Here is a 26664-nt window from a genome sequence, read left to right on the forward strand (position 1 = left end):
AATTAGCACCTTAAAATAACTTTTGGATTCATAGGTCAAGGTCAATGGGAATCCAGCAGATGTGCGATCGCCTGGTCTTCTCTCAAAATTTAACATGGAGTGACATCAGGAAGGAGAGCCAATCCATAGTGCCATGGGGATTATAAGGGTTTCTGACCTGTTTTGAAATCCACCAGTGAGGCTTGATGCAAGAATCACACACAATGACAGCTATTTTGTAGAGGAGGAGGAATATGGAGTAGGAAAATGTTATGTAAACAGGAACACTGCCCAACAAGTTTGGAAATCCTCAAAGGATGATCATCACAGATGTCTATGGGGATTCTCAGTCCTCCAGGTCATGGCTGTCCCAATGATGCTTTTTCAAATGGCAACTGGACTTTGTTTTGCCTTGAATATGTTTCACTTCTCATCCAAAAAGCTTCTTCAATTCTGACTGAATGGCTTTGTCACCTTCTGACTGTGTTGTAAACAGGATACGACACCATCTATCTCCTGTTTGCAACACAGTCCTTTCAGCAGCTCCAGGAAGGCTCCACACCCACTTGTACTATTCAGATGACCCAGATAAGCCTCCAAGTGGCCTCAGCGATTCTCAGAGGGAGTACTAACAACCAGATGACTGCAAGGAATATGAATCTTTCCATCCTCCACCATTCAGTCAGCTTTGAAGAAGCTTCTCAAATGAGAAAGCAAAATGTCTTCAAGGAAAAACGAAGTCCAGCTGCCTTTTGAAAGAGCACTTTTGGGACATGCCAACATGGATTTTCTTCTTCATCACAAAGTTAGCGTTAGGTGTCAGCGCCAGGATGGTTTTATAAGTGTGACTGATACGTAAGGTGTGGATAATTTTCATCCTCCATGAGTAAAGGCTGGGTCTCTTCCATGTTTCTTTTCTTCTTTCGAGTCCCTAGTGTGATGAGTCCTTTGATCGCCATTGCTATTATGGCACCAATCACAGCAGCTCCGAGTAACCATGGCCAGATCTGACGAGCTTGTTCCAAGTAAGGGGTGAGGAAAGTCTGAAAAGGAGAGGCTGTAAAAATGGAAAGATAAAAAGAATATGTCTTTTATTTCACACGAAGTACTCTTGTCTGGAATCAGAACCTGATCAAAAATCTGGTGAGTTATATATGAGCCTATGTGAATATGAGCTTATCTGTAAACTGTAAACTAGACTAGAAAGTTTTTTTAAAAAAATCCCAGAAATAATCAGTGGCCAAACATTTATTTACTGTAGTCAAGAAAACTACATGAATGGAGTTTTCTTGACTACAGTACTACCTCTCACAAGGTTAGAATGCTGGGCTGATGATTTGACAGGCTTGTGTTCGAGACCTGTTGCTGCCATGGGATGGAGTAAGCTCCCATCATGTGCTCCAGGTCCTGCCGACCCAGCGTTTTGAATGTGAGCAACTGTGAGTAGATAAATGGGTATCACTTTGCTGGGCAACTTAATGGGGACATGAAAAGAGCCCAGACTGGATGTCCCCCGGGCTACAGTGATGTCACCAGCAAATCCTTTCATCATGGAAGCACTTCCAACACAGAAGTATTAGTAATGAACAGAGCAACCTTTTTTCTATATGCAGGTAATCCTGGATTTATGACAATTTCCGTTGCTAAGTGAGACAATTGTTAAATGTGTTTTGCCCCCTTTTTTTGACCTTCCTTGCCACAGTTGTTAAGTGAATCACTGCCGCTGTTAAGTTGCTAACATGGCTGTTAAGTGAATCCGGCTTCCCCAGTGACTTTGCTTGTCAGAAGGTCGCAGAAGGTATGAACCAGTGGTGGGTTGCTACCGGTTCGCCCCGGATCGAGCAAACCGGTAGCGGTGGCTGCGGGAGTCTCCGCCCACCCGCCCGGATGCTTCTGCGCATGCGCAGCAGCATCACACGCACGAGCGAACCAGTAGCGACAGGTTTTGAAACCCGCCCCCTGGTGTGAACACGTGACCTCCAGGACACCGCAACCGTCATCAATTTTCCCCATTGTCCACATCCTAAATATGAACCAGTTGCCAAGATTCCAAATTTTGATCATGTGACAAATAGGGATGCTGCAATGGTCATAAGAGTGAAAAACGGTCATAAGTCATTAATTGTAATTAATTAATTAGTCATTAATTGTAATTTTTAATTTTATTATATAAAATATAAAATACCAAAAAAAAGAAGAAGAAGAAGAAAATAAGAAATTAAGGGCGGGATAGGGAACAGGAAAAGGGAGTGTGGAATACAAGGGGGAAGAGAAAAAGAAAAAGAAAGAAAAGGGGGCATTGACTTCCAACTCTTCCTAGCTCAGTGCAAGATACACACTCCAGCCTCAACTTTTTGTTTTTATACATTAATATGTAACTAGCCATTTCTATAGCACCAAATCTTTCTAATCAACAAAACCAAGATCAACGTTTCATTTATTTCTTCACAAGCACAAATTCCAGAAGTGATATCCAAATAAGAACACATTTTCCTCTTTAAATAAAGTAACCAAGTTAACCATTCCTGCTTTATCTTCCTTGCTATGGAAATAACGTGTATTTCTATTGGCGCCTAGCAATCTTTATAAACTGTCACGAATTTTGATCACATGACAAATAGAAACGTTGCAAGGGTCGTAAGAATGAAAAACGGTCGTAAGTAACTTTTCCCAGTGCCATTGTAACTTTGAAAGCTCACTAAATGAACTGTTGTAAGTCGAGGACTAGCTGTGTATGAGACAATTCAAAGTAGGGTTGCCAGGTCTGCTTCCAAAAAATAGCGGACAACCGGGGTGGGGGGAGGAGTTTTAAGTAGTAAAAAAATAAAAAAAAATTACAATTAAATTATATATTTTCTTACAAACATTTTAACACGTATTAAAATAATCACTTCAAAACTTTACTTAAAATTCAAAACATCAAATATATTATAATAATATGTAAAATATTAAATTACATTTTACTTTGCTGTCGTGTGTATTTTTTATTTGACTGCGCAGCCGGTACAAGCAGTCGGTTACGTTCGTCAGTCCACAAATTTCCCATGACGCTGAAAATTCGTTCAATGTTTGCATTTGATACCGGAATAGATGCACAATACTGGAACAGTTTCAGTAAACTCGGAGCTGGCTCTTTCTTAAAAAAGTACGTCCACTTATCAAGGGATGAATCGCCCTGCAGATGAACATGAATTTCTTCTAAGGCAGAATTTTCATCGAAGTGAGTGTTGGGTGGAAGTTCTTCTCGCCATGGTGATAATAACCAGATGTTCATTATTTCTTCTAAAGTTGGAGGATTATTGCGATCAATTAGATTGAAACAATTTAGCGTCTCATATACTGAATCAGTGAAATTATACCACTTTTCTAGGTATGCAATGGCTCTTTGATACACGTTGATGGCTTCTTTCTTGAACTTTTGCACAGCATTCTCAGGCAAATGTTTTTTATGTAAGGCAAATAAAACTTTCATTCCAAAAACATGCTCATCGTATTTTTTTTGCAGAGAATCACGCAGCTTACACATGATAATGTGAAGATCACATGCAAGAATTTTCTTGCTTTCCAGCTTCAGTAGGGTGTCTTGCATTATTGACATGAAGAAGTGCGTGAAATATAAATACAGTTCTGAAATTGTTAGTTCATCGTCCTTTGCGTGTTCATTTTCCTGATCCGAAATAAGGTTCCAGATAACCTTATGGCACTCATCAGATCCAAGAGAAATAAAATACGATTTTAGAGGTATCCAGTTTAAAAGAAGTCTTTCGACCGCTTTAAACAAACTTAACCAACGTGTTGGAACATGGCGCAAAACTTCATGGAATTCTGACCCACAAAACTCAAAAAATGATTTCAACTCTTCTCGTTTCTTCGCAGAATTTGAAAATTCGGCAAAAACTTCAGCACTACATTTTTGATATCAAAAGATAACTGCTTTAATGCATTTTTTGCGCTGTTGTGTAAAATGTGATTATTGCAATGAGCATTCGATCTTTGTCTCATTCTAACTTATGAAAAAAAAAAGACAAAACGCGATTCTCCTATCCTTATTCTCTTAGACTGTACAGCTTTAGATTACGTACCATTTCATCATAAAGCTTTTGAATAAAAAAAAATGTCCACTATTTTATGAAAAAAAATAGTGAACATAATGTGAAAAAAGTGGACTGTCAACTCAAATAGTGGACACCTGGCAACCCTATCAAAGACAGGACCATCTCTGTCTCTCAGATGCTCTCTCTGGTCAACTTTCATTCAAGTACTATTTCTTCAAGGACCAACAGGTATGGACCTTCTTAACTCTTTGAGATCCATCAGTTGCTAGTTAGATGCCGCCACTTAATGAGAGTAGGTTAAAAAGGCAGAGCATAAAATGACTATTCCTCTGGTATATTGATGTAAGTAATTCAGAGTGGTGCGGTGGCCTGGAGGTGGCGCTCTCGCCTCACAATCAGGGGGCTGTGAGTTCGATCCTAGGTAGAGGCAGATATTTCTCTCTCTGGGCACATTGAGAATATATCTGCTGAATAAAACTCTGTATTGATGTCAGGAAGGGCATCCGGCCAGTAAACACTCAGCTCCATTCAGTTGCCCAGACTCCACCCCACAAGGGATTATGGGACTGTTAAAAGAGGATGATTGATGTAAGTAATTCAGGCTAGCTATATGGCCAATCAAGCATAATTAAAAGATAACGGGGTAGAGAGCTGGGGAAAGATTTGAATCAATGCCAATCCATCTTGATCAAGTCAGGAAATAGAATCCTTAACTTTCAGGAAGCAATTTAATTTCTGAGGGAGTAATAAGGTGAAACTGAGGAAATTGCTACCGTTTGCAAAAAACGGGACCACGGAACAGGGTTTCAGGATGCCAAAAATGGCTGTATTCGGTGTATAAGATGCACTAACATTTCCACCCTCTTTTTGGGAGGGGGGGAAAGTGCGTGTTATACTCCAACAAGTACGGTAATTCTTTTAGAAAATCTAAACCTGCCAGAAATAGTCCCTTTGCCTTGGATTTTTTTTAAAAAAAATGGGTCTGGGAAACTGCATGAATCTGAAGATTGCCATTCTTACCATAAAATGTCATTTATCAATCAAAGACTTTTCCCACTAAATCTGACTACAGTCACCTCCATCATGTCCCTGCGTGCATTTCTGGTCTGAACTCTCCTGCTGATAGGTACCTGTTCCAATAGTCTTGAAAGGAAATCATAATTACTTTTCCAAAGATTGACTGTTTCTGCGAATAATTAAGTCAATGCAGATAACAGTTGTAATAAGCTACAGCATATTATCCGCAGGATGAGGGGACAGGCGCAGTGAAGGGGGAAAAAAATCTCTTCCTTCCTCTTCTCTACCTTTCTCTTTTCAATTACTTTTATTCTCCTTTCCCTGTGACCTCCCCCAAAATTGCTTAGGGCTAAAATTTTCTTTTTCTAATCGCTTCTGTTAATTTGACGTTTTAATTTTGTTTCCAGTCACACATTATTGGTATTTAAACACATATATCTCAAGAGGGCAGTTCCTGTGGGCTTTCAACGCTTAATTAATGCCAATTGGTCAACCGTCATCATTGTTTCATTGGAACTAAATAGAGGTTTTTTTTTTTTTTCAGAGCCACCAGATCGGATCCCCAAAACAACGCTTTAGAAGGAGCTCGTTTTGTAGCATTCCGTGTGGTGGTTGATTAAACTGCATTTTTTAAAGGAAAAACTTTGGCTCGCTTCTTCTTGAAGAGTATATACAATTCTACACAGAGGTTCACAGGTTCGTGTCATAGAAATTAGAATAGAATAACAGAGTTGGAAGGGACTTGGAGGCTAATTGTTCTAACTGTCAGGAAATTTCTCCTTAGTTCTAAGTTGCTTCTCTCCTTGATTAGTTTCCACCCATTGCTTCTTGTCCTGCCCTCAGGTGCTTTGGAGAATAGCTTGACTCCCTCTTCTTTTGGGCAGCTCCTGAGATATTGGAACACTGCTATCATGTCACCCCAGTCCTTCTTTTCATTAAACTAGACATACCCAGTTCCTGCAACCGATCATTATATGTTTTAGCCTCCAGTCTCCCAATCATCTTTGTTGCTCTTCTCTGCACTCTTTCTAGAGTCTCCACATCTTTTTTACATCATGGCGACCAAAACTGGATGCAGTATTCCAAGTGCGGCCTTACCAAGGAATCATAAAGTGGTATGAACACTTCACATGATCTTGATTCTATCCCTCTGTTTATGCAGCCTAGAACTGTGTTGGCTTTTTTTGGCTGCTGCCACACATGGCTGGCTCATATTTAAATGATTGTCCACTAGGACTCCAAAATCCCTCACACAATTACTATTATTGAGCAAAGTACCACATATACTTTGCTCAATAATAGTAATGGTGTGAGGGATTTTGGAGTCCTAGTGGACAATCATTTAAATATGAGTATAAAATGTATAATACTTTTTTAGTCAGGGTTTTTTCCTATGTAGATCAAGTTGTTTACATGGCCATAGTGGGGCGATATCTCAAATCACCACTTTCAGGCTTTGTCAGACATCTTGTGTTGTTTGTTCTGAGACTTATGGGAGACTGGGATAGCACTATTTCTGTCTTTTTGGACATCGGCCAGCCACACCTATATTTTATGACTCCTCCCTGTAAAGGTCAAATATTTATTCTTTTAATTCATAGGTTCAAATGTATAATACTTTTTTTAGTCAGGGTTTTTTCTTATGTAGATCAAGTTGTTTACATGGCCATAGTGGGGTGATTTACAGGGAGGAGTCATAAAATATGGGTGTGGCTGGCCGATGAAGTCCAAAAAGACAGAAATAGTGCTATCCCAGTCTCCCATAAGTCTCAGAACAAACAACACAAGATGTCTGACAAAGCCTGAAAGTGGTGATTTGAGATATCACCCCACTATGGCCATGTAAACAACTTGATCTACATAGGAAAAAACCCTGACTAAAAAAGTATTATATATATATATATATATATATATATATATATATATATATATATATATATATATATATATATATATTTGTTTTCTCAGGTTTTCGCGGGTGTTTGTATGTAGGTCTTTGGTTATTCGGGTCTTCTCCCACGTAGAATTGGAAGTGTCTTGGCGACGTGTCTTGGCGACGATTATGAAGGTGTGGACGACACCTTCATAATCTGGCCACATGGGAAAGAAAAACTGGACAACTTCCTCACACACCTCAACAGCCTACACCCCAAAATACAGTTCACCATGGAAACAGAAGCGAACAACCAACTTCCCTTCCTGGATGTCTTAGTCTACAGAAAATCCAATGGCTCCCTAGGACACACTATCTACCAGAAGAAAACACACACAAACCGCTATCTGCACACACTCTCACACCACCACCCTGCCCAGATCAACTCTGTAGCCAAGACACTCATTTCCAGAACAAAACGCTTAGCTGACGAACAACACCTAAAAACCGAACTACACACTCTCACTAACGTACTAACATCCAATGGATTTCAAAGAAATAAGATCACCAACCTAATCCAAAAAGAAACCCCCACTAAAATCCAAGACAGAGAACAAGAAAACGGCAAAGCCCTCCTCCCATACATAAAAGGCACCACAGACAGAATAAGCAAAATCCTCCACAAACATAACATCAAGACAGCATTCTGCATAAACCGAAAAATATCCACCATCCTAAGGAACCCCAAAGACAAAATTGAGTTAGAAAATCAAGGAGTATATGAAATCCCATGCACCGCCTGCCCCACCACATACATCGGACAAACCAACAGACGAATAAGTGCACGCATAGAAGAACACAAGAACTCAGTCAGAAAAGAGGAACCAACTTCTTCCCTGGTCCAACACCTTAAAGCCACAGGACATGATATTGACTTTAAAAAGACCAGAACTATCGCCAAAACTGAACACTTTAACAACAGAATAATCAGAGAAGCCATCGAGATAGAAAAACGCCCACACAGCATGAACAAACGAGACGATACCTCCCGCCTACCAGCCATTTGGAAACCCGCCCTTATTGACAAACGAGTCCCTAACACGACGAATGACACCAGACCCACACTCACGAGAGCCACACAGGATGTCACCACCACACATCCACGCAGAAAGCAGACTCAAACCCACACTGATAATGAGCCACGACCAAGGACCAGAAGCCAGACCGCAGCTGCATCATTAGCCACTTTAAACCCCTCCAATCCATACATGAAGCAGACTGACACCCACCATGAAGAGCTCGCACGGCCACAAACACGAAGCCAAACAACAACAACGCAGCTCACCAGCTCAAATCCCCCTACAACTCAGACTAAGCTGAGCACAACCAAGCCCCCACCCAAACAGAACACACACCCAGCCAATCAGAGCACAACCAACCCCCCATCCAATCAGAGCACAGCCAAGCCTCTAACCAATCAGAACACACCTCTACCCAATCAGAACACAGCCAAGTTCCCACCCAATCAGCTAACACCCCCACTAGCAGTTAAAAGGAAGAGACAGCTGCGATCTCACATTGCTCCTGGAAGCACGAAGCCGAGAACACCAGCCTGAAGATGATGAATGAGACTTCGTCGAAACGTCGCCAAGACACTTCCAATTTTACGTGGGAGAAGACCCGAATAACCAAAGACCTACATACAAACACCCGCGAAAACCTGAGAAAACATATATATATATATTTATACCAATGGTGATTTTTTTTAACTACCAGTTCTGTGGGCGTGGCTGGGTGGGCGTGAGTGGCTAGGCATGGCTGGGTGGCCATGTAAGTGGCTGGGCATGGCCAACTCAATGTCACTCCCACATGAGCCTCCCCCCCCCCAGCCACACCTGTCCAGGTTTTGTAGCTCCCGGTGTTTTCTGTGGGAAATGGGTCATGTGACTGGGTGGGCATGGCCAACTTGATTGGTCTCACCCTTAGGAAATTTCTCCTTAGTCCAACTCACAATAAATAGCAAAATAAAATAGCACTGTTCCAATATTTAGAATAGAATAGAATAACAGAGTTGGAAAGGACCTTGGAAACCGTACACCACTTCAGACAAATGGTTATCCAACATCTTCTTAAAAACTTCCAGTGTTGGAGCATTCACAACTTCTTCAGGCAAGTTGCTCCACTGATTAATTGTTCTGTCGGGAAATTTGAGGGCCTCCTACAAAAATGAGGGAGTTAATCTATTTTCCAAAGCACCAAAAGGCACAACAAGAAACAGTGGATGGAAACTAACCAAAGAGAGAAGCAACCTAGGACTAAGGAGTAATTTCTTAAGGCTGAGACCAATTAACCAATGGAATAGCTTGCCTTCAGAAGTTGTGGGTGCTCCATCACTAGAGGCTTTCAAAAAGAGTGAGGGAAGTACACCCCAAAAGGAATCCCTAGATGGGTGATTGATGGATTTCCCTGCCCTAATCCTGTCAGTTTCTGTTGTTTATTGACTTGAGTCAGCACGTATTGGCTGCATTCCAGCTGCTGTTAAGTGGAGCTATTAACTGAAGGGAGAGAGCGAGGGGAAAAAGAAAATCTCTCTTGCACTTTATTTTTAACAGGTTCTCTGAACTGTCTAAGAAAATTACTAACGGTTCGGGCGAACCGGTGAGAACCGGCTGGATTTCACCTGTGGTATACATATATGTGCACATCGGTTTGGTGTTATTATCAGGCAGGAAGAATCACAATCACACAGTAAGTTCCAGTTAAGCTGATTTATTGCTCATGCCCAAAGTAGCTAGTCAACTAATGGTCAGCACTAGGTGCTAGATAAGAGTTAACAGAATCCAAGAGAGATTAGATTTAGACCCTTTGTGGGAACTTAATGATTCTAGGCTGATTCCTGTCTTGATTCCAGCCCCAGGTTCTGCCGGTCCTATTCCTACAGTTATTGAAATGAAGTTTGAACTTCTTCCTCCCTTCTATCTTCTCAAATTCTTATCCTATCAAACATCTAGATTTGGGCAAACCACAGGATATTGGATTGATTATTTAAACCCAGCAATCTGGAGCAGTAGTGGTTTTTTCACTTACCTTCCTACCGGTTCGGAACTGTGAGTGTGCGTGCGCACACGCTTTGCTGATGTGCAAAACCTCTGCTGATTTGCAGAACCTTGATGATGATGTCCAGGTGGGTGGGCGGAGCCTCCCACTGCCGCCGCTACCAGTTTGCCTGAACCGGGGTGAACTGGTAGAAACCCACCAATGATCTGGAGCAGTGGTGGGTTTCAAAAGTTTTTACTACTGGTTCTGTGGGTGTGGCTTGGTGGCATGGTATGGCTTGGTGGGCGTGGCTTGGTGGGCATGGCAGGGGAAGGATACTGTAAAATCTCCATTCCTACCCCACTCCAGGGGAAGGATACTGTAAAATCTCCATTCCCTCCCCAATCCAGGGGAAAGTTACTGCAAAATCCCCATTTCCTCCCGATCAGCTGGGATTTAGGAGGCAGAGAATAGATGGGGGCGAGGCCAGTCAAGAGGTGGTATTTACCGGTTTTCCGAACTACTCAAAATTTCCGCTACCGGTTCTCCAGAACTGGTCAGAACCTGCTGAAACCCACCTCTGATCTAGAGCCTATCGAAACCATGGTTTGGGAGCTGGAAAAAGGCAGCAGTGGGTTTACAGCTTGCTCTCAAACTAATTTAACATGTAAAGTTGGGAGAAATGGCACCGACGGAATGAAGAGAAAACTAGGACTTGTTAGCCAACCAGGAAAAAAAAATAATTCTACTTCAAGGAAACTTTACTTTTAAAAAGAAACAAACTGCATTTAGCTGAAGAGTGAGGTAGTTAAAGTGGAAGGTAGCAGAGGCCCTATATGGAATTGATTAGTACCTGACCTATTTGCTAAAAATACTGTAACTCTCTCTCTCCATTCCCCCACGACAGAAGATTAAATGGTTTCCTGAAAAAGCGTTGGGCAGACGATTAGTCTGGCAGAATGCCTACTGGTGTCGGATGGGATGTGGTGGCGAGAGAGGGTGGGAGGAAAAGAGATTTAAACATTACTGGGACTGAAACATTCCCTGTCATCCTTGGTAACTGGTCTCCGGGCTCTAGAATGCATTTTTCTGCCAATGCTAAAATGCACTGTACGAAGTTTTGCAGCAGAGACAGGAATACAAATTTAGAGGTAACTCTTGGCTTGTATTTAGCACCTTTGAAGAGCAGAGCAAGCAAACAGAATGCACACATACATAGGTAGTCCTCAACTTACAATGGTATGTTTAGTAACTGTTCAAAGCAGGGGTGAAATCCAGCAGGTTCTGACAGGTTCTGGAGAACCGGTAGCGGAAATTTTGAGTAGTTCGAGAGAACTGGCAAATGCCACCTCTGGTTGGCCCCAGAGTGGGGTGGGAATGGGGATTTTGCAGTATCCTTCCCCTGGAATGGGGTGGGATTGGAGATTTTGCAGAATCCTTCCCCTGGAGTGGGGAGAGAATGGGGATTTTGCAGTATCTTTCTCCTGGAGTGGGGTGGGGATGGGGATTTTGCAGTATCTTTCTCCTGGAGTGGGGTGGGGATGGGGATTTTGCAGTATCTTTCTCCTGGAGTGGGGTGGAAATGGAGATTTTGCAGAATCCTTCCCCTGGAATGGGGAGGGAATGGGGATTTTGCAGTGTCTTTCCCCTGGAGTGGGGTGGGAATGGGGATTTTGCAGAATCCTTCCCCTGAAGTGGGGTGGGAATGGAGATTTTGCAGTATCTTTTTCCTGCCATGCCCACCAAGCCACGCCCACAGAACCGGTAGTAAAAAAAATTTCAAAGTTACAACAGCACTGAAAAAGTGACTTATGACTGTTTTTCATTTGTTAGCCCTGAAGCTGGCTTAACTGTGGCCATTTACTTTTTGTAGCTTTTCTCTAGGGAAGTTTTTCTTCTGACACAGCCTGGAGCAAGGGGCCAGGGATGGCGGTGTAGAGATAACTGGGGTGTTGTAGCCCTAAATAAAATTCTTTCCCCTGGGAATCAAGGACGCTCATGCAGGTATTCGAAAGATGGAGAGTGAGGTCACCTAGCAACTGGACTACATGCTGATTAGATCAGGTGACCGGGGACTTGTGACTTGTGACTTGGGGGAGGGGAAGTGACAAAGTTTTACTTTTAATGGTCACCACGATGTAAAAAAGATGTGGAGACTCTGGGAAGAGTGCAGAAAAGAGCAACACAGTTGATTAGGGGACTGGAGGCTAAAACATATAACAAACGGTTGCTGGAATTGGGTAGGTCTGGTTTAATGAAAAGAAGGACTAGGGGAGACATGATAGCAATGTTCTGATATCTCAGTGGCTGCACCAAAGAAGAGGGAGTCAAGCTATTCTCCAAAGCCCCTGAGGGCAGGACAGGAAGCAATGGGTGGAAACTAATCAAGGAGAGAAGCAACTTAGAACTAAGGAGAAATTTCCTGACAGTGAGAACAATTAATCAGTGGAACAACTTGCCTGCAGAAGTTGTGAATGCTCCAACACTGGAGGTTTTTAAGAAGATGTTGGATAACCATTTGTCTGAAGTGGTGTAGGGTTTCCTGCCGAAGCAGGGGGTTGGACTAGAAGACCTCCAAGGTCCTTTCCAACTCCGTTATTCTATTCTATTCTATTCTATTCTATTCTATTCTATTCTATTCTATTCTATTCTATTCTATTCTATTCTATTCTATTCTATTCTAATTGGGTGTAAAACTGGAGGGAACCTAGAGCCAGTTTTCCACCAAGACTGTGCCAATTGGATATGTCCCAATAAAATGTTATTTGAGGAATATGCCTGCCTCGGAGTTCTCATTGAAGGGGATGTATTACTTGGAAGCTTGACATCATGCTTATGACCATTGCTGTATCCCCACAATTATGTGATCAACCTTCAGACACCTGGCATAAATTGTAAGTCACTTTTTTTAGGGAACTTCAAAAAGTCACTCAGTGAACTGTTATACCTTGGGGACTACCTGTATTATTCTTCTCAATGGGATCTTATTTCTGAGGGTCCTGATGAGCCCATGAATCAAAATAAAGACTGGTACAAAAATGCATATCGCATTGCCTCTACTGGTCCTCCTTAGAGTGAGGGATCAGATTACCTGGTTCCAGGAGATACTCGTAGTCGTAGCCCAATTCTTTGGATGAAATGAAGAATTCCCCATTCCTATAGAGAGGAATGAACGGGACCATGAAATATCCCCGGTTGTGTCCAATAGGAGCGTTGGCTTCGGGGTAGGCCTGAAGCAGGGGTTTGTGTCTCCGGAGCCACTGTTCATAAATGCTGTGGAAGGAAAGTTTGATATGAATATTTCAACAAAGGAAACAACGATGCTTTTCAAATCTAAAATAGGTAGGAACGAATGTCCATGTTGGTCCTAGATAGATCCAGATGCAGGAGATCAACTGCAGGTTTCCATGAGAATGGTGAAAACACCTACCTGGACAGTCCACCGGAAGACCATTAGAAATTCAGAAAATCTTGGGCACAGGTGGTCCTTGACATAACAACCTGTCAGCTAGCCTTCTGCTTACTGTCATAGAAAAAGGGGGAGGGATCAGTGGAGAATTTTTCATTGCAGCTTTGCAACTACGGCCTGGGCTTTACTTCCCTCTCCAAGGCCATTTCTTCTAGCTTTGGTATGCAGCAGCCCTCTGGTTGCCTAGCTACAAGCGGGTTGGTCTGTACAGTTTATTTCAAGTTGCTGTTTTTCGCGCGCTTTGCCTCAGAGCTTGCCTGGAACTTCTTGCTTTCGGTTCGTTCCTGGTAAAAGTACTTTTCGCTAAATCTATGGAGCCAAGGATTTTTCTTTCCTAGGAAATGGACGGAGGCAGCCCTGGCACAACCGTAACAGACCCTGTTTTAAGACCCTGATGGTTTTAAATCAGCTCAGTCATGTGAGTGACTCGATTTTATGACCTTTTTTGCAGTGGTCATCAAGTGAATATGGCACTCATAAAACTAACGCAGTGCTCATTAAATGAATGCCATGATTGTTAAGCGGACTGTTTATTCACTATGGCATAGTTTTGCTGAAAATTGCAATTAAGTTGCAGTTTTCAGCAAAAACGTCCTGAGAGATGGTCATGTCTCATGGAGGCTCCAACTGGTCCAGAATGCTGCCGCGCGAGTAATAATAGGGGCGACCCGTCGCTCCCATGTAACACCCCTCTTGCACGAGCTGCACTGGCTCCCGGTGGTCTTCCGGGTGCGCTTCAAGGTGTTGGTTACCATCTTTAAAGTGCTCCATGGCTTAGGACCTGGCTATCTACAAGACCGCATTCTGCCACCGATTGCCTCCCACCGACCGGTACGCTCACACAGAGAGGGCCTCCTCAGGGTGCCGTCAGCCAAACAATGTAGACTGGCGACCCCCAGGGGGAGACCCTTCTCTGTGGGGGCCCCTGCCCTCTGGAATGAATTACCCCCGGACATACGAAGGATCCCCGACCTCCGCACCTTCCGTCATGCAGTGAAGACCCTGTTATTCCAGCAAGCCGCTCCGATGGGATAAATGATTTTAATTTGATCTTAATGGGGTTTTAAAATTGGTTTTAAAATGAGAGTTTTAAATTTGGCCTATGATTTAATTATTTTAATCTGCTTTTAAATTCTATTTTGTACATTGCTTTTATTATGGCTGTTCACCGCCCTGAGTCCTTCGGGAGAAGGGCGGTATATAAATAAAATAAAATAAAATAAATAAATAAATAAAATGTGATCCTAGGGGTTCTGCAAATGGGCATAAATGTTGTGTTGCTGAGTGTCTGAGGTGTGATCATGTGTCTGCTGGAGAGGACATCATAACTTTGGAAGTGAGGGATAGCTCCCTTCTTCCAGGTATGTTATACCTTTGAATGTCACTAAACATTCAAATAAACTCTACAGATAGTCTTCAATTTACAGCCGTTTGTTTAATGTTCATTTGAAGTTACGACGGCACGTAAAAAGTGACTTGTGATCATTTTTCACACTTAATTTACCATTGCAGCATCCCTGTGGTCACGTGATCAAAATTCAGACAATTGGCAAATGGCATGCATTTATGACGGTTGCAGTGTCCCCGGGATCACGTGATCCCCTCGTGTGACCTTCTGACAAGTAAGGTCCAAAGGGAAGCCAGATTAGAATAGAATAACAGAGTTGGAAGGGACCTTGGAGGTCTTCTGGTCCAACCCCCTGCTTAGGCAGGAAACCCTACACCACTTCAGGCAAATGGTTATCCAACGTCTTCTTAAAAATTTCCAGTGGTGGAGCATCCACAACTTCTGCAGGCAAGTTGTTCCACTGATTAATTGTTCTAACTGTCAGGAAATTCCTCCTTAGTTCTAGGTTGCTTCTCTCCTTGATTGGTTTCCACCCATTGCTTCTTGTCCTGCCCTCAGGGGCTTTGGAGAATAGCTTGACTTCCTCTTCTTTGTGGCAACCCCTGAGATATTGGAACACTGCTATCATGTCCTTCTTTTCATTAAACTAGACATACCCAGTTCCTGCAACTGTTCTTCATATGTTTTAGCCTCTAGTCCCCTAATCATCTTTGTTGCTCTTCTCTGCACTCTTTCTAGAGTCCCCACATCTTTTTTACATCGTGGCGACCAAAACTGAATGCAGTATTCCAAGCGTGGCCTTACCAAGGCATTATAAAGTGGTATTAACACTTCACGTGATCTTGATTCTATCCCTCTGTTAATGCAGCCCAGAAATGTGTTGGGTTTTTTGGCAGCTGCTGCACACTGCTGGCTCATATCTAAATGGTTGTCCACTAGGACTCCAAGATCCCTCTCACAGTTACTACTATTGAGCAAGGTACCACATATACAGTACCTGTGCATTTGGTTTTTCTTCCCTGAATGTAGAACCTTGTTTTTTTCACTGTTGAATTTCATTTTGTTAGATAGAGCCCAATGTTCAAGTCTGTCAAGATCCTTCTATATCTTGAGCCTATCTTCTGGAGTGTTGGCTATTCCTGCCAGCTTGGTGTCATCTGCAAATTTGATGAGTTCACCATCTATCCCCTCGTCCAAGTCATTGATGAAGATGTTGAAGAGCACTGGGCCTAAAACAGCCCTGGGGTTCTAGCCCTGGGGTAAGTGAATCAACCTGGGGTAAATTCACTTAACAACCATGCTACTAACTTAACAACTGCAGTGATTCACTTAACAACCATGGCAAGAAAGGTCATAAAATGGGACAAAACTCACTTAACAAACTATCTTGCTTAGCAATGGAAATTTTGGGCTCAGTTGTAGCTGTAAGTTGTATTGCTCTTAAATGGGAAGTTGCTGGACGTCTTAGTAAACTACATTTCTTTTTGTCTTAATAAATCTTGTTAAAGTGACACTGGGAGATTGGTGGCTGGGAAAGAATTGCTTTTGGGCTGCGCCAAGGAACCTGACCAATCACCATGAATAATCATGAAAGCAAAGTAAAGCAAGTCCAACAGAAACTCAAGAATTGCTTTAACTCTGCAGTTGAAAGCTAACAAAGAAACATCCTTAGGGACTTGCAACTTGAGGGCCCTAGTGAAAAGACCCTGTGGAAAGTGTTTTTCTGCAGGAAATCTAAATGGGAGGTTTACATCATGCAAGAGAAGCTATAAAACTATAAGGCAACTTATTCAAATTTGGAAGGACTCTAACACAGTACCCTGAGTGTTATGGATTCTTGACTCTGTGAAGTGTTTGCTTACTTCTGGAGTTACACACAGATAACAGTTTCGAAAATGAAAGGAGACAACCACTACACTTGTGTAAACATTCATGTTTTCTGCCTTGTGCAGATGAGTCCATCCACATGTTCAATAAATAACAATAGCACTTAGGATCAAACCCTTCCTTCCTTCCTTCCTTCCTTCCTTCCTTCCTTCCTTCCTTCCTTCCTTCCTTCCTTCCTTCCTTCCTTCCTTCCTTCCTTCCTTCCTTCCCTCCCAATAGCACTCAGACTTATATACTACTTCATAGTGCTTTACAGCCCATTCTAAGCAGTTTACAGAGTCAGCCTATTGCCCCCAACAATCTGGGTCCTCATTTTACCCACCTCGGAAGGATGGAAGGAAGGCTGAGTCAACCTTGAGCCTTGGTGTTGTGGTCCGCCAGCGGCCTGCAGAGCTGACAGCAGAGTTGGACAGTGAGGAGGTTGGGGAGGAACATGGGCCAGTCCTGGAGTCTGGGGAAGGCTCGGACGAGGGCTCTGAATCAGAGGCAGAGATGGGGCCAGTGCCATCTGGAAGTTATGTGGTGCCTCCGGAGCCTCCAGAGTCAGACATCAGCGAGGCAGAGGAACAGGGGGAGCCTGTTCCCAGTGCGCACATGCACAGAGCTGCCAGAAGGCAAGAACAGTTAAGACAAAAGGGACAACTCGGGAGTACGGCTTGGAGATGATTGGCCCCTCCCATAAGACATAAAGGAGGAGCAAAGGCACCTGAGCCTTTGCAGGAAGCAACTTTGTTCGTTCTGGTCGATTTAAATTCTAAAGCTCCGTTTTGATTCTGTGCCCCGTGTGGCCTTGCAAAGCTAATTGCCAATTAGGTCTTTGGCAGCGTGTCAAGGGAGATAAAGGTGGGTGCTTATCAGCCTTATCCCGAAGGACTGTGGCAAACTCTGTCGGACTCTTTACAAACTATTTATGACTCATTACGGGCTGTGAATGAACAGAATTCACAGCTGTTGAAATAAAAAGAGGGTTTTTGGGACTAATTGTGTGCTTTTTACTGTCTCAGGAAGCCTAGGTCAGAACACTTGGTGAGATTCGACCTGCCAAACTGCAGGCAGCTGGTCATCAGCAGAAGTAGCTTGCAGTGCTGCACTCTAACCACTGTGCCACTGCAACACAAATGCATGGAAAAATGGATGACCTGTGCCCATTTCTTCTAACTTCCCATGAGTTTTGCACATCAAAGTGGTCAATAGGTTCCTGATTGTACAGAGCAGCTTTAGAGGCACAGTTATACTTCAGGCTGTCTGCCTTGTTTCTGTGCGGTTCAGATGAGCCCATCCACATGTTCAATAAAAGTTGTGTCTAGCTCTAGGGGGCTCTGCTCATCTCTGTTTCTTAGCTGAGGGAGTCTGCGTTGTCTGAAGACCACCTTTCCGTGGTCATGTGACCAGCATGACTATATGCTGAGCCACATGGAACGCTGTTAACTTCCCACTGAAGTGGTAGCTATTTGTCTAGTCACATTTTCATGCTTTCAAGCTGCTAGGTGGGCAGGAGCTGGAGCAAGGAACGGGAGCTTACCCCATCATGTAGTGCTCGGGTCTCGAACCTGGGCAATCAGTTTAGAGCTGGTAAGCTCAGCATCTTTAACCACTGAGCCATTGGGACCCCTTCATGTTTAACACAATGCATGGAAAAATGGGTGGTGTGTGCTCATTTATTCTAATTTCCCATGAATGTTGCACGTTAGTGTGGTCGTAACAGTGGTGTGTTGCCCCTGGTTTGGACCGATTCTATAGAACCGATAGTAAAACCGGTGGGAGGCTCCACCCACTGACCCCGACGTCATCAGGAAGCTTCTGCGCATGCACAGAAGCGCACACAAGCGAAGCAAGCGGTCCCATTGCGAACCGGTAGTAAAGGTAAGTAGAACTCACCCCTGGGTCACAAGGTTCTTGATTATATATATAGCAGCTCAGGGACATAGTTACATTTGCCCTAAAGTGAGTAGTAGCAATGAGAGCTTCTAAATTTCTCCCCTTCGTTTAGCCAACGAGCAGGCAAAGGACCACAAGTGAATCTGTTCACAATAGGATTAGAGAGATCTAATAATAGCTGATGCATTCTGATCTCACAGAGTTTAGGGGCAATTTGATGAACTGGAGCATAATCAGAGTATCATGCACAATTTTTTAAATTGCCAAAGCTTTAGAACAGTGGTTCTCAACCTTCCTAATGCCGCGACCCTTTAATACAGTTCCTCATGTTGTGGTGACCCCCAACCAGGGGTGGGTTCTAAATTTTTTTACTACAGGTTCTGTGGGCATGGCTTATTTTGTGGGCGTGGCTTGGAGGTCATGTGACTGGGTGGGCGTGGCTAGCTGGTCATGTGACCGGGTGGCCATGGCTATGTGTATAGGGACTACTCAGAGGGCTGAAAAAAATCATTTCTGACAGGTCCTCGCACTTTTGATTGGTCCTCACACTTATGACCATCCTCACATTTATGCCCGTGCAGCATTCTTAACAACCATGTCACTCATTTCACAACTGCTTCTCTTCACCATGGTGATAAGATAGGGCAAAAAACTAAAGTTTTTAAAAAACTTTTTCTAAAGTTTAGAAGGAATATCAAATAGGAGTTGGAGATGGAATCAATGGAACCAATCAATTTTATCATGTTTGGGGGATTGCCAAGAAGTACTAGGATCGGATATAATAGAATAACCGAGTTGGAAGAGACCTTGGAGGTCTTCTAGTCCAACCCCCTGCTCAGGTAGGAGACCCTATACCTTTCCAGACCATTGGCTGTCCAGTCTCTTTTTGAAAGCCTCCAGTGATGGAGCAGCCACAACTTCTGAAGGCAAGTCACTCCACTGATTGATCGTTCTCACTGTTAGGAAATTTCTCTTTATTTCTAGGTTGGATCTCTCTTTGATTAGTTTCCATCCATTGCTTCTTGTTCTGCCTTCAGGTGCTTTGGAGAATAGGTTAACACCCTCTTCTTTGTGGCAGCCCCTCAAATGTTGGAAGGCTGCTGTCATGTCTCCCCTAGTCCTTCTTTTCACTAGACCACCCAATTCCTGCAACATTTTTCATGTTTCAGCCTCCAGCCCCCTAATCATCTTTGTTGCCCTTCTCTCCACTCTTTCCAGAGTCTCAACAACTTTTTGATGTCATGGTGACCAAAACTGGATGCAATATTCCAAGTGTGGTACTCAGGGGTGGGTTCTAAATTTTTTTACTACCGGTTCTGTGGGCGTGGCTTATTTTGTGGGTGTGGCTTGGAGGTCATGTGACTAGGTGGGCGTGGCTAGCTGGTCAGAGTCATTTCTGGAAGGTCCTTGCACTTACGACCAGTCCTCGCACTTACGACCTGACTCATTTGTTTGCTTTTAACACTGATCAGCTGTAGGATGGCCCTTTGAAGCCCCGCGGCAAGAGTTTAAACAGTTTTTTTCCTTCTAGTCATCAGCTGGGACTCAGGAGGCAGCAATAGATTGGGGGTGGGACCAAATAAAAGGTAAGAATAACGTGGGTGGGTGGGTGGCTGGGAGGGCGGGGGGGAGAACCGGTTCGGTGACATCATATCGTCACTGCTACCGGCTCGGCCGAACCGGACCGAACCGGGAGGAACCCACCACTGGTGGTACTAACATCTCACATGAACTTGATTCTATCCCTCTGTTAATGCAGCCTAGGACAGTGGTGAAATCTAAAATTTGTTACTACCAGTTCTGTGGGCATGGCTTGGTGGTGGAGGTGTAATGTGACTGGGTGGGTGTGACCAACTTTTTTTTTAACTTTTAAACGCATTTTTTCTATAACCTCTTCCGCCGAAGAGGTTGTTAAAAAATGCTTTTAAAAGGCTCTGATGATCCTAGCTGAGTTGCCTGATCGTCAGAGGCTTTTGTTTTCTTTTAAAAACATTTTTTTTGCTTTTAAAAGTAAAAAAAAAAGCCTCTGATGATCAGGCAACTCAACTGGGATCATCAGAGCCTTTTAAAAGCATTTTTTCTACAACCTCTTCGAAGAGGTTGTAGAAAACATGCTTTTAAAAGGCTCTGATGATCCCAGCTGAGCCTCGCAATCATCAGAGGCTTTTTTTTTTTTTTACTTTTAAAAGCATTTTTTCGGCCAAAGAAAAAGTGCTTTTAAAAGTAAAAAAAAAAACCTCTGATGATCGTGTAGCTCAGCTGGGCATGGGGCGGGGGGCAGGGATTTTTGCTACCCGTTCTCCGAACCACCCGCTGCCATCGCTATCGGATCGGGCGATCCGGTCCGAACCGGGAGCATTTCACCCCTGGCCTAGAATTGTGTTTGCTTTTTTGGCAGCTGCTCTGATATATTGTTTGATTCAGAAAATATTAAAAATGGATGTCAACGTAGAAATCAAAGATTTTTTTTTTAGGTATCATGAATAAGGAGATTGAAAGAAAACATGCAAAGAAAGAATTTTGGGAGCTGAAGTCCACACATCTCAAAAGTTGCCAAGGTTGAGAAATACTATTCTAGAGCCTTGATGAATTTCTAGCCTCAAAATGAAAGGGGAATTGGCATTTTAGCCTTTGTTATTATCTAAACCTTGTACTGTATTCCTTGTTGTCTTATATCAAACTAGTTACCTAGGGCACGGACTATGGAAATTACCGTACCAGATTTTTAATGATTAATTTGAACATCAAAGGGAATATTAATTACTGAAACAGTTACACAATTGTCTTGCGATTTCCAGCTCAGCTTGTTTTGCCAGACAGAATTTCTCTCTAACTTCCACTGCTCAGGCTCCAGACTGCTGGAGGAGGAACTGAATTCTTCATGGTGAGAATTTATGAATTTAGGGCCCGTGCTTTCTATATAGGGTAATGTAATCCTATTAGTCAATATGGGCTAAGGAAGTTTCTTTGCAGGAATGAAATTAACGTGCCCGGGAAAACAAAATAAAATATATTTTAACTTTCATCAATGATGAACTCCATAAAGCTTTACAAAAGCTGCACAAAAATAGATTGGATTTAATAACTGAAAATGATGGTGTGGTTTTTTTTTAAAAAAATGTTGCAGTTCTTGTTACTCCTAGCAATGCAATGAAGACTACTTTAATGAAATGGGGAACGTTACATTTTATAGCAAAGTTATGCTTTACCCATCATGCTATTCCCACTGGGGGTAACAATAAAGGAGAAAAAAGTAGTAACCCAAAGCAATTAGAGATTATTTAAAGAAAAAAAAATCTGATCGATGCCAACACCATTGACTATCCTTCTTTATACCTTTTAGTCTTTATAACCCTTTCTTAGCTTCCATCGCATCCATACACCGTTTCAATCATTTTGTTTTGTTATTTAGAGCTTTTTAATTGAAGAATTAAATTAAATTGTAAAGAAGTCAGGCCTGGTTATCAACATCTCTTTGTCATCTTTTATTCATGCCAGAAGAATAGACACAAAACTATTCAGTCACCTGCCAAGATCTTCTGTATCCTTTTATTTTGTTTAGTCTTTTTTCCCTGTTTCCTTCTCCACTATTTTTTCCCAGGTGGGTCCCTCCCTCCTGAACTAGCAATATTTAGATCGCAAGAAAGAAATCTCCTATAGATCTCTATGTATAGATTATGGTCCTATATGCATTTTCCTCCTTTTCCCCCACCCTCCAATCTCTTTTCCTTTCCTTCCTTCCTTCCTTCCTTCCTTCCTTCCTTCCTTCCTTCCTTCCTTCCTTCCTTCCTTCCTGTTTATATTTTAAAGAATGTCAATGATTATTTACTGCTCTGTATGCTGATTATTTACTATATGCGATGAATCTCAAATATTTTTTAACAACTGTTTCAATTGACCATTAATCCTGCTTTCATTTTTTGGATTTCCAGAAGCCAGTTCAATGGTAGACTCTATAATTGTATGTCTTTTTATCACATTTCATGTTATTATTTACTTATATAATTGTATTACGATACGGAACATATGTTCTATGGATACATTAGTACAGATATGACCACAATGGGCTCCAAAATTTCTGTTGCTAAGTGAGACAGTTGTTAAGTGAGTTTTGTCCCATTTTATGCCCTTTCTTGCCACATGAATCACTGCAATGGTTAAGTTAATAACATGGTTGTAAATTTCGCTTCCCCGTTGATTTTCTGACCATTCTGATTTTCTGACAATACTATTCTGACAATAAAACAAAGGGAGATCTCTTCATAAGCATTTTTGAGAAAGTCAAGAGCCTTGGTAGTACAGTGGTCTAAGGCACCCTGTTATTAAGCTGGTTATTAAGACCAGATGCCTGCAATTACTGCAGGTTCGAATCTCGCCAAGGCTCAAGGTTGACTCAGCCTTCCATCCTTTCTAAGGTAGGTAAATTGAGGACCCAGTTGTGGGGGCAATAAGCTGACTTTGTATAAAATATACAAAAGAATGAAGGCTATTGCTTAACGCATTGTAAGCCGCCCTGAGTCTCCGGAGAAGGGCGGCATATAAATCAAATTAAAAAAAAAAAAATAACACTACAAACCAAACCAGCCAACCAGCCAATCCAGGAAAAAAAAAAAAAGACTAACAAATGGATCTCAGAAATGCATCCCTCTGCTAGCCTTAATCTCCAGGGGTGCTTATTTTGAGGATAGAAGACCCTCAGGCAATGAAATCTCAAACCAAAATCGGCAATTCGTCCTAACTGTGCACAGGAAATTGTGGCAAACAGTCAACACAATGTGGTTACATGCAGCTTCATGGTAATTTTCAAGTGGTTAATCACTTATTTCAGCCATTAGCTGGCAATTCTGGGCAGAGGGCCAGAGAAAGTTAGCCTGCTACATTTTGGAAATTCAATTTATTCTGCATTCCAATGAACATGGCTGGACCTGTGCTTCTCAGGCTAATGAGATTTTAGTTAGCCTGCCACTAACCTTTGCACTTACCAAACAGTCTGTTATCCTTTTGCACTCCAAAGCTACTGGAAAAAATATATATGTTTTCCTGAAAAAACCAGATTAAAATGTACCATGAGTAGGAAAACATTATGTAATTGTCTTTCTTTCTTTCTTTTTTTTTTTTAAAAAAAGAAAAGTCAAAATCAGGGTCAAATGAACCAATAAAGGATGACAAAATTGGGACCAAAGGGTGTTGCTTTCTCTAATAATTATTCTGTGAATAGATTGTGATTGCTGTACAAGTGTTCTAAAAAAATAAATCCACTCTTTTTATTAGAGGAGGAAATGCTGGTGTATAGTCCTCTCGGCCAATTTCTAAACAGGCAGGAATAATAGTTGATGATAAACTCTGTATGTGGATAGATAGCCAGTAGTTATAAATACTTCTATTTGGAGTTTTGCACAGTAAAATTGGACAATATTAAGTAATGGGACCAAAGGTGGGTTTCAGCAGGTTCTGACCAGTTCTGGAGAACCGATAGCAGAAATTTTGAGTAGTTTGGAGAACCGGTAAATACCACCTCTGACAGGCCCCATCTATTCTCTACCTCCTGAGTCCCAGCTGATCGGGAGGAAATGGGGATTTTGCAGTATCCTTCCCCTGCCACGCCAACCGAACCACGCCCACCAAGCCACGCCCACCAAGCCATGCTACTCCCACCAAGCTGCACCTACAGAACCAGTAGTAAAAAAAATTTGAATCCCACCACTGAATTGGACTGAATTGGACTCCCTTTTAAATTGGGTTTAAAATGTTTTATATAATTGGATGTTTTTAGATTTGTTCTTGAGCCCAAATTATTTAATCTATTTTTAATAGTTTTTAACTTTTATATGTTACTGTATTTTTATCTTGGCTGTTCACCGCCCTGAGCCCCCCTGGGAGTAGGGCGGTATATAAATATGATAAAATAAATAAATAAATAAATTAATTAATAGGCTACAGGCCCAACTGTATGCTTTTAAAATGCTCTGGTTGCATGATCTTTTGGCTTGTTGTTCATTTGAATGCAGCCTTCTGTCTATCTTTCCAAATCGCTGCAAAAGGTTTGAGCTGCCTATCCTGAATCGAAACTTCAGAAAGTGTGATTGGAAAGTGTGGTTTAGTTTGGAAAACTGAGAGTCAGAAAGCTCCTCTGTGAAATGTCTACGGAGATTTTCAGTCATCCAGGTCATGATTGCCCCAAAGGTGCTTTTTTCAAAGGGCCCCTGGACTTTCTGGATTTTCTCTGAAGACGTTTCGCTGCTCATCCAAGAAGCTTCTTCAGCTCTGACTGGATGATGGGGAATGGAAGGATTTATACTCCTTGAAGACAGCTAGTCATTTGCGTTCTTTTAACGGGTCATTCAGTAGTGGTATTCAGCCGGTTCAGATTGGTTTGGGCGAACTGGTAGCAGCGACCATGGGTGATAAGCCATGTTTTTGAGGCCAGGTGCATACACAGAAGGCGCACACACAAGCAAAGTGCATGTGTGGAAGGTGCGCGCAAAGCGAGCATATGCACACCGGGCGAACCGATGTTAAGAATATGTGAAACCCATCTCTGGGGTCATTAAGGTCATCTGGAGATTTATCTGTGTCATCAGGGAAATTATTTCATCATTTTAAATGATGACACAGATAAACCTCCAAGTGGCCTCAACAACTCTCTAAAATAATGCAACTGACCCACTGTCTGCAAGGAGTATAAATCCTTCCATTCCCCACCATCCAGTCAGAGCTGAAGAAGCTTCTTGGGTGAGAAGCGAAAACATCTTCAACGAAAAACAAGCAAGTCCAGTTGCCTCTTGAAAAAAAGCACCTTTGGGATGTCCTCCGAGAAGTAAGATTACAACATTTCTCATTCTTCATTCCTGGATTCCCAAACCTAATGCTGAAAGCTGAGGCTCATTTAATCTGGAGAGGGTGGTGGAGGTTCAAAGAGTTCCCACTTGAGTGCTTCCATGCAGTGCTAATTGGATGGTGGGCAGTAGACATGATGGGTTACTCTTGAGAGAAGGGAAGAAGGAGGAACCCTGGGGGAATAGCAATATGGTCCTCCAGAATATCGCAGAGCTGCAACTTATGGTATCCTTTACTCTTCAAAATAAGTGCATTAGACTTTCCTCCTCCTCCTCCTCCTCCTCCTCCTCCTCCTCCTCCTCCTCCTCCTCCTCCTCCTCCTCCTCCTCCTCCTCCTCCTCTTCCTCTTCTTCTCCTTTTTCTCCTTCTCCTTCCTCTCCCCCTCCCTCTCCCCCTCCTCTTCCTCCTCCTCCTCTTTCTGATGTAAGATTTTTTTTTGTTTCATTTGTGGAAGTAGGAATCAAAGCTTGGGTCCTTCAGGGCTAAGAGCTTAGAATAAGAAGGGGATTGTTTCTTCTTTCTTTCTTTCTTTCTTTCTTTCTTTCTTTCTTTCTTTCTTTCTTTCTTTCTTTCTTTCTTTCTTTCTTTCCTTCCTTCCTTCCTTCCTTCCTTCCTTCCTTTCCTCCTCCTCCTCCTCCTCCTCCTCCTCCTCCTCCTCCTCCTCCTCCTCCTCCTCCTCCTCCTCTCCCTCTTTTGCTATTCTTCTATCAAGGGAGATACAAATTTCTGGTTCTTTCTCTTCTAGTGGCCTCAACCATGATTATTTCATTTAGACTTTGCATTGCTCATTAAAACCACTCAAATTGGACAAAAGGGGGTAGGTAGCTGCTTTAAGAATGGCATTATCATTTAATTCTTTAAAACAGTGGCCTTTTTGTTTCAGGCTTTTGCAAAAAAATCCTTCAACATTAGGATACTTCACTGAATAGTAAAGAGGTATTGGGGACTCACAGAACGCCCCAAACAACTTCTTATCAATTGCTTTTGAAGCCTGCAACTTCTAGTAGCTTCTTGTTCCACCTTGGGGGCATCCTCAGGACAGAGTCAGAAAAGTAAAGCTGGCAGTTACAACTGTGCAATCAAAAGCCCTCTGCTTATGATTTTTTTTAAAAAAAAATAAAGAGTGAAGGTTTTGACTCTTTTTTTAAAGGATGCAGATTTCGTTAGGCAGCCGCAGCCACCATCTTCCCTTTGCAAAACCCTCTGCATCAATGGTGGAATTCAGCCGGTTTGGGCCAGTTTGGGCAAACCGGTAGTTAAATTTCTGGCTGGCCCCTCCCCTTCT

General features: G+C 42.5%; 1 protein-coding gene across 1 annotated transcript in view; it reads right to left on the reverse strand.

The window, feature by feature from the left end:
* Positions 1-815: 815 nt before the first annotated feature.
* Positions 816-26664, reverse strand: part of TYR (tyrosinase) — a 72659-nt gene continuing 46810 nt past the window's right edge. Inside the window, exons 4-6 of the mRNA XM_070944017.1 lie at positions 13052-13233; positions 8494-8496; positions 816-1036 (exon numbers count right to left, since the gene is read on the reverse strand). Of these exons, the coding sequence (XP_070800118.1) occupies positions 816-1036; positions 8494-8496; positions 13052-13233 (406 nt within the window). The remainder of the gene's footprint in view (positions 1037-8493; positions 8497-13051; positions 13234-26664) is intronic.

The sequence above is a fragment of the Pituophis catenifer genome, unplaced genomic scaffold (assembly GCF_029215685.1).
Source record: "Pituophis catenifer annectens isolate HBS135680 unplaced genomic scaffold, rPitCat1.0.hap2 SCAF_4, whole genome shotgun sequence".
In the NCBI taxonomy this organism is placed as follows: Eukaryota; Metazoa; Chordata; class Lepidosauria; order Squamata; family Colubridae; genus Pituophis; species Pituophis catenifer.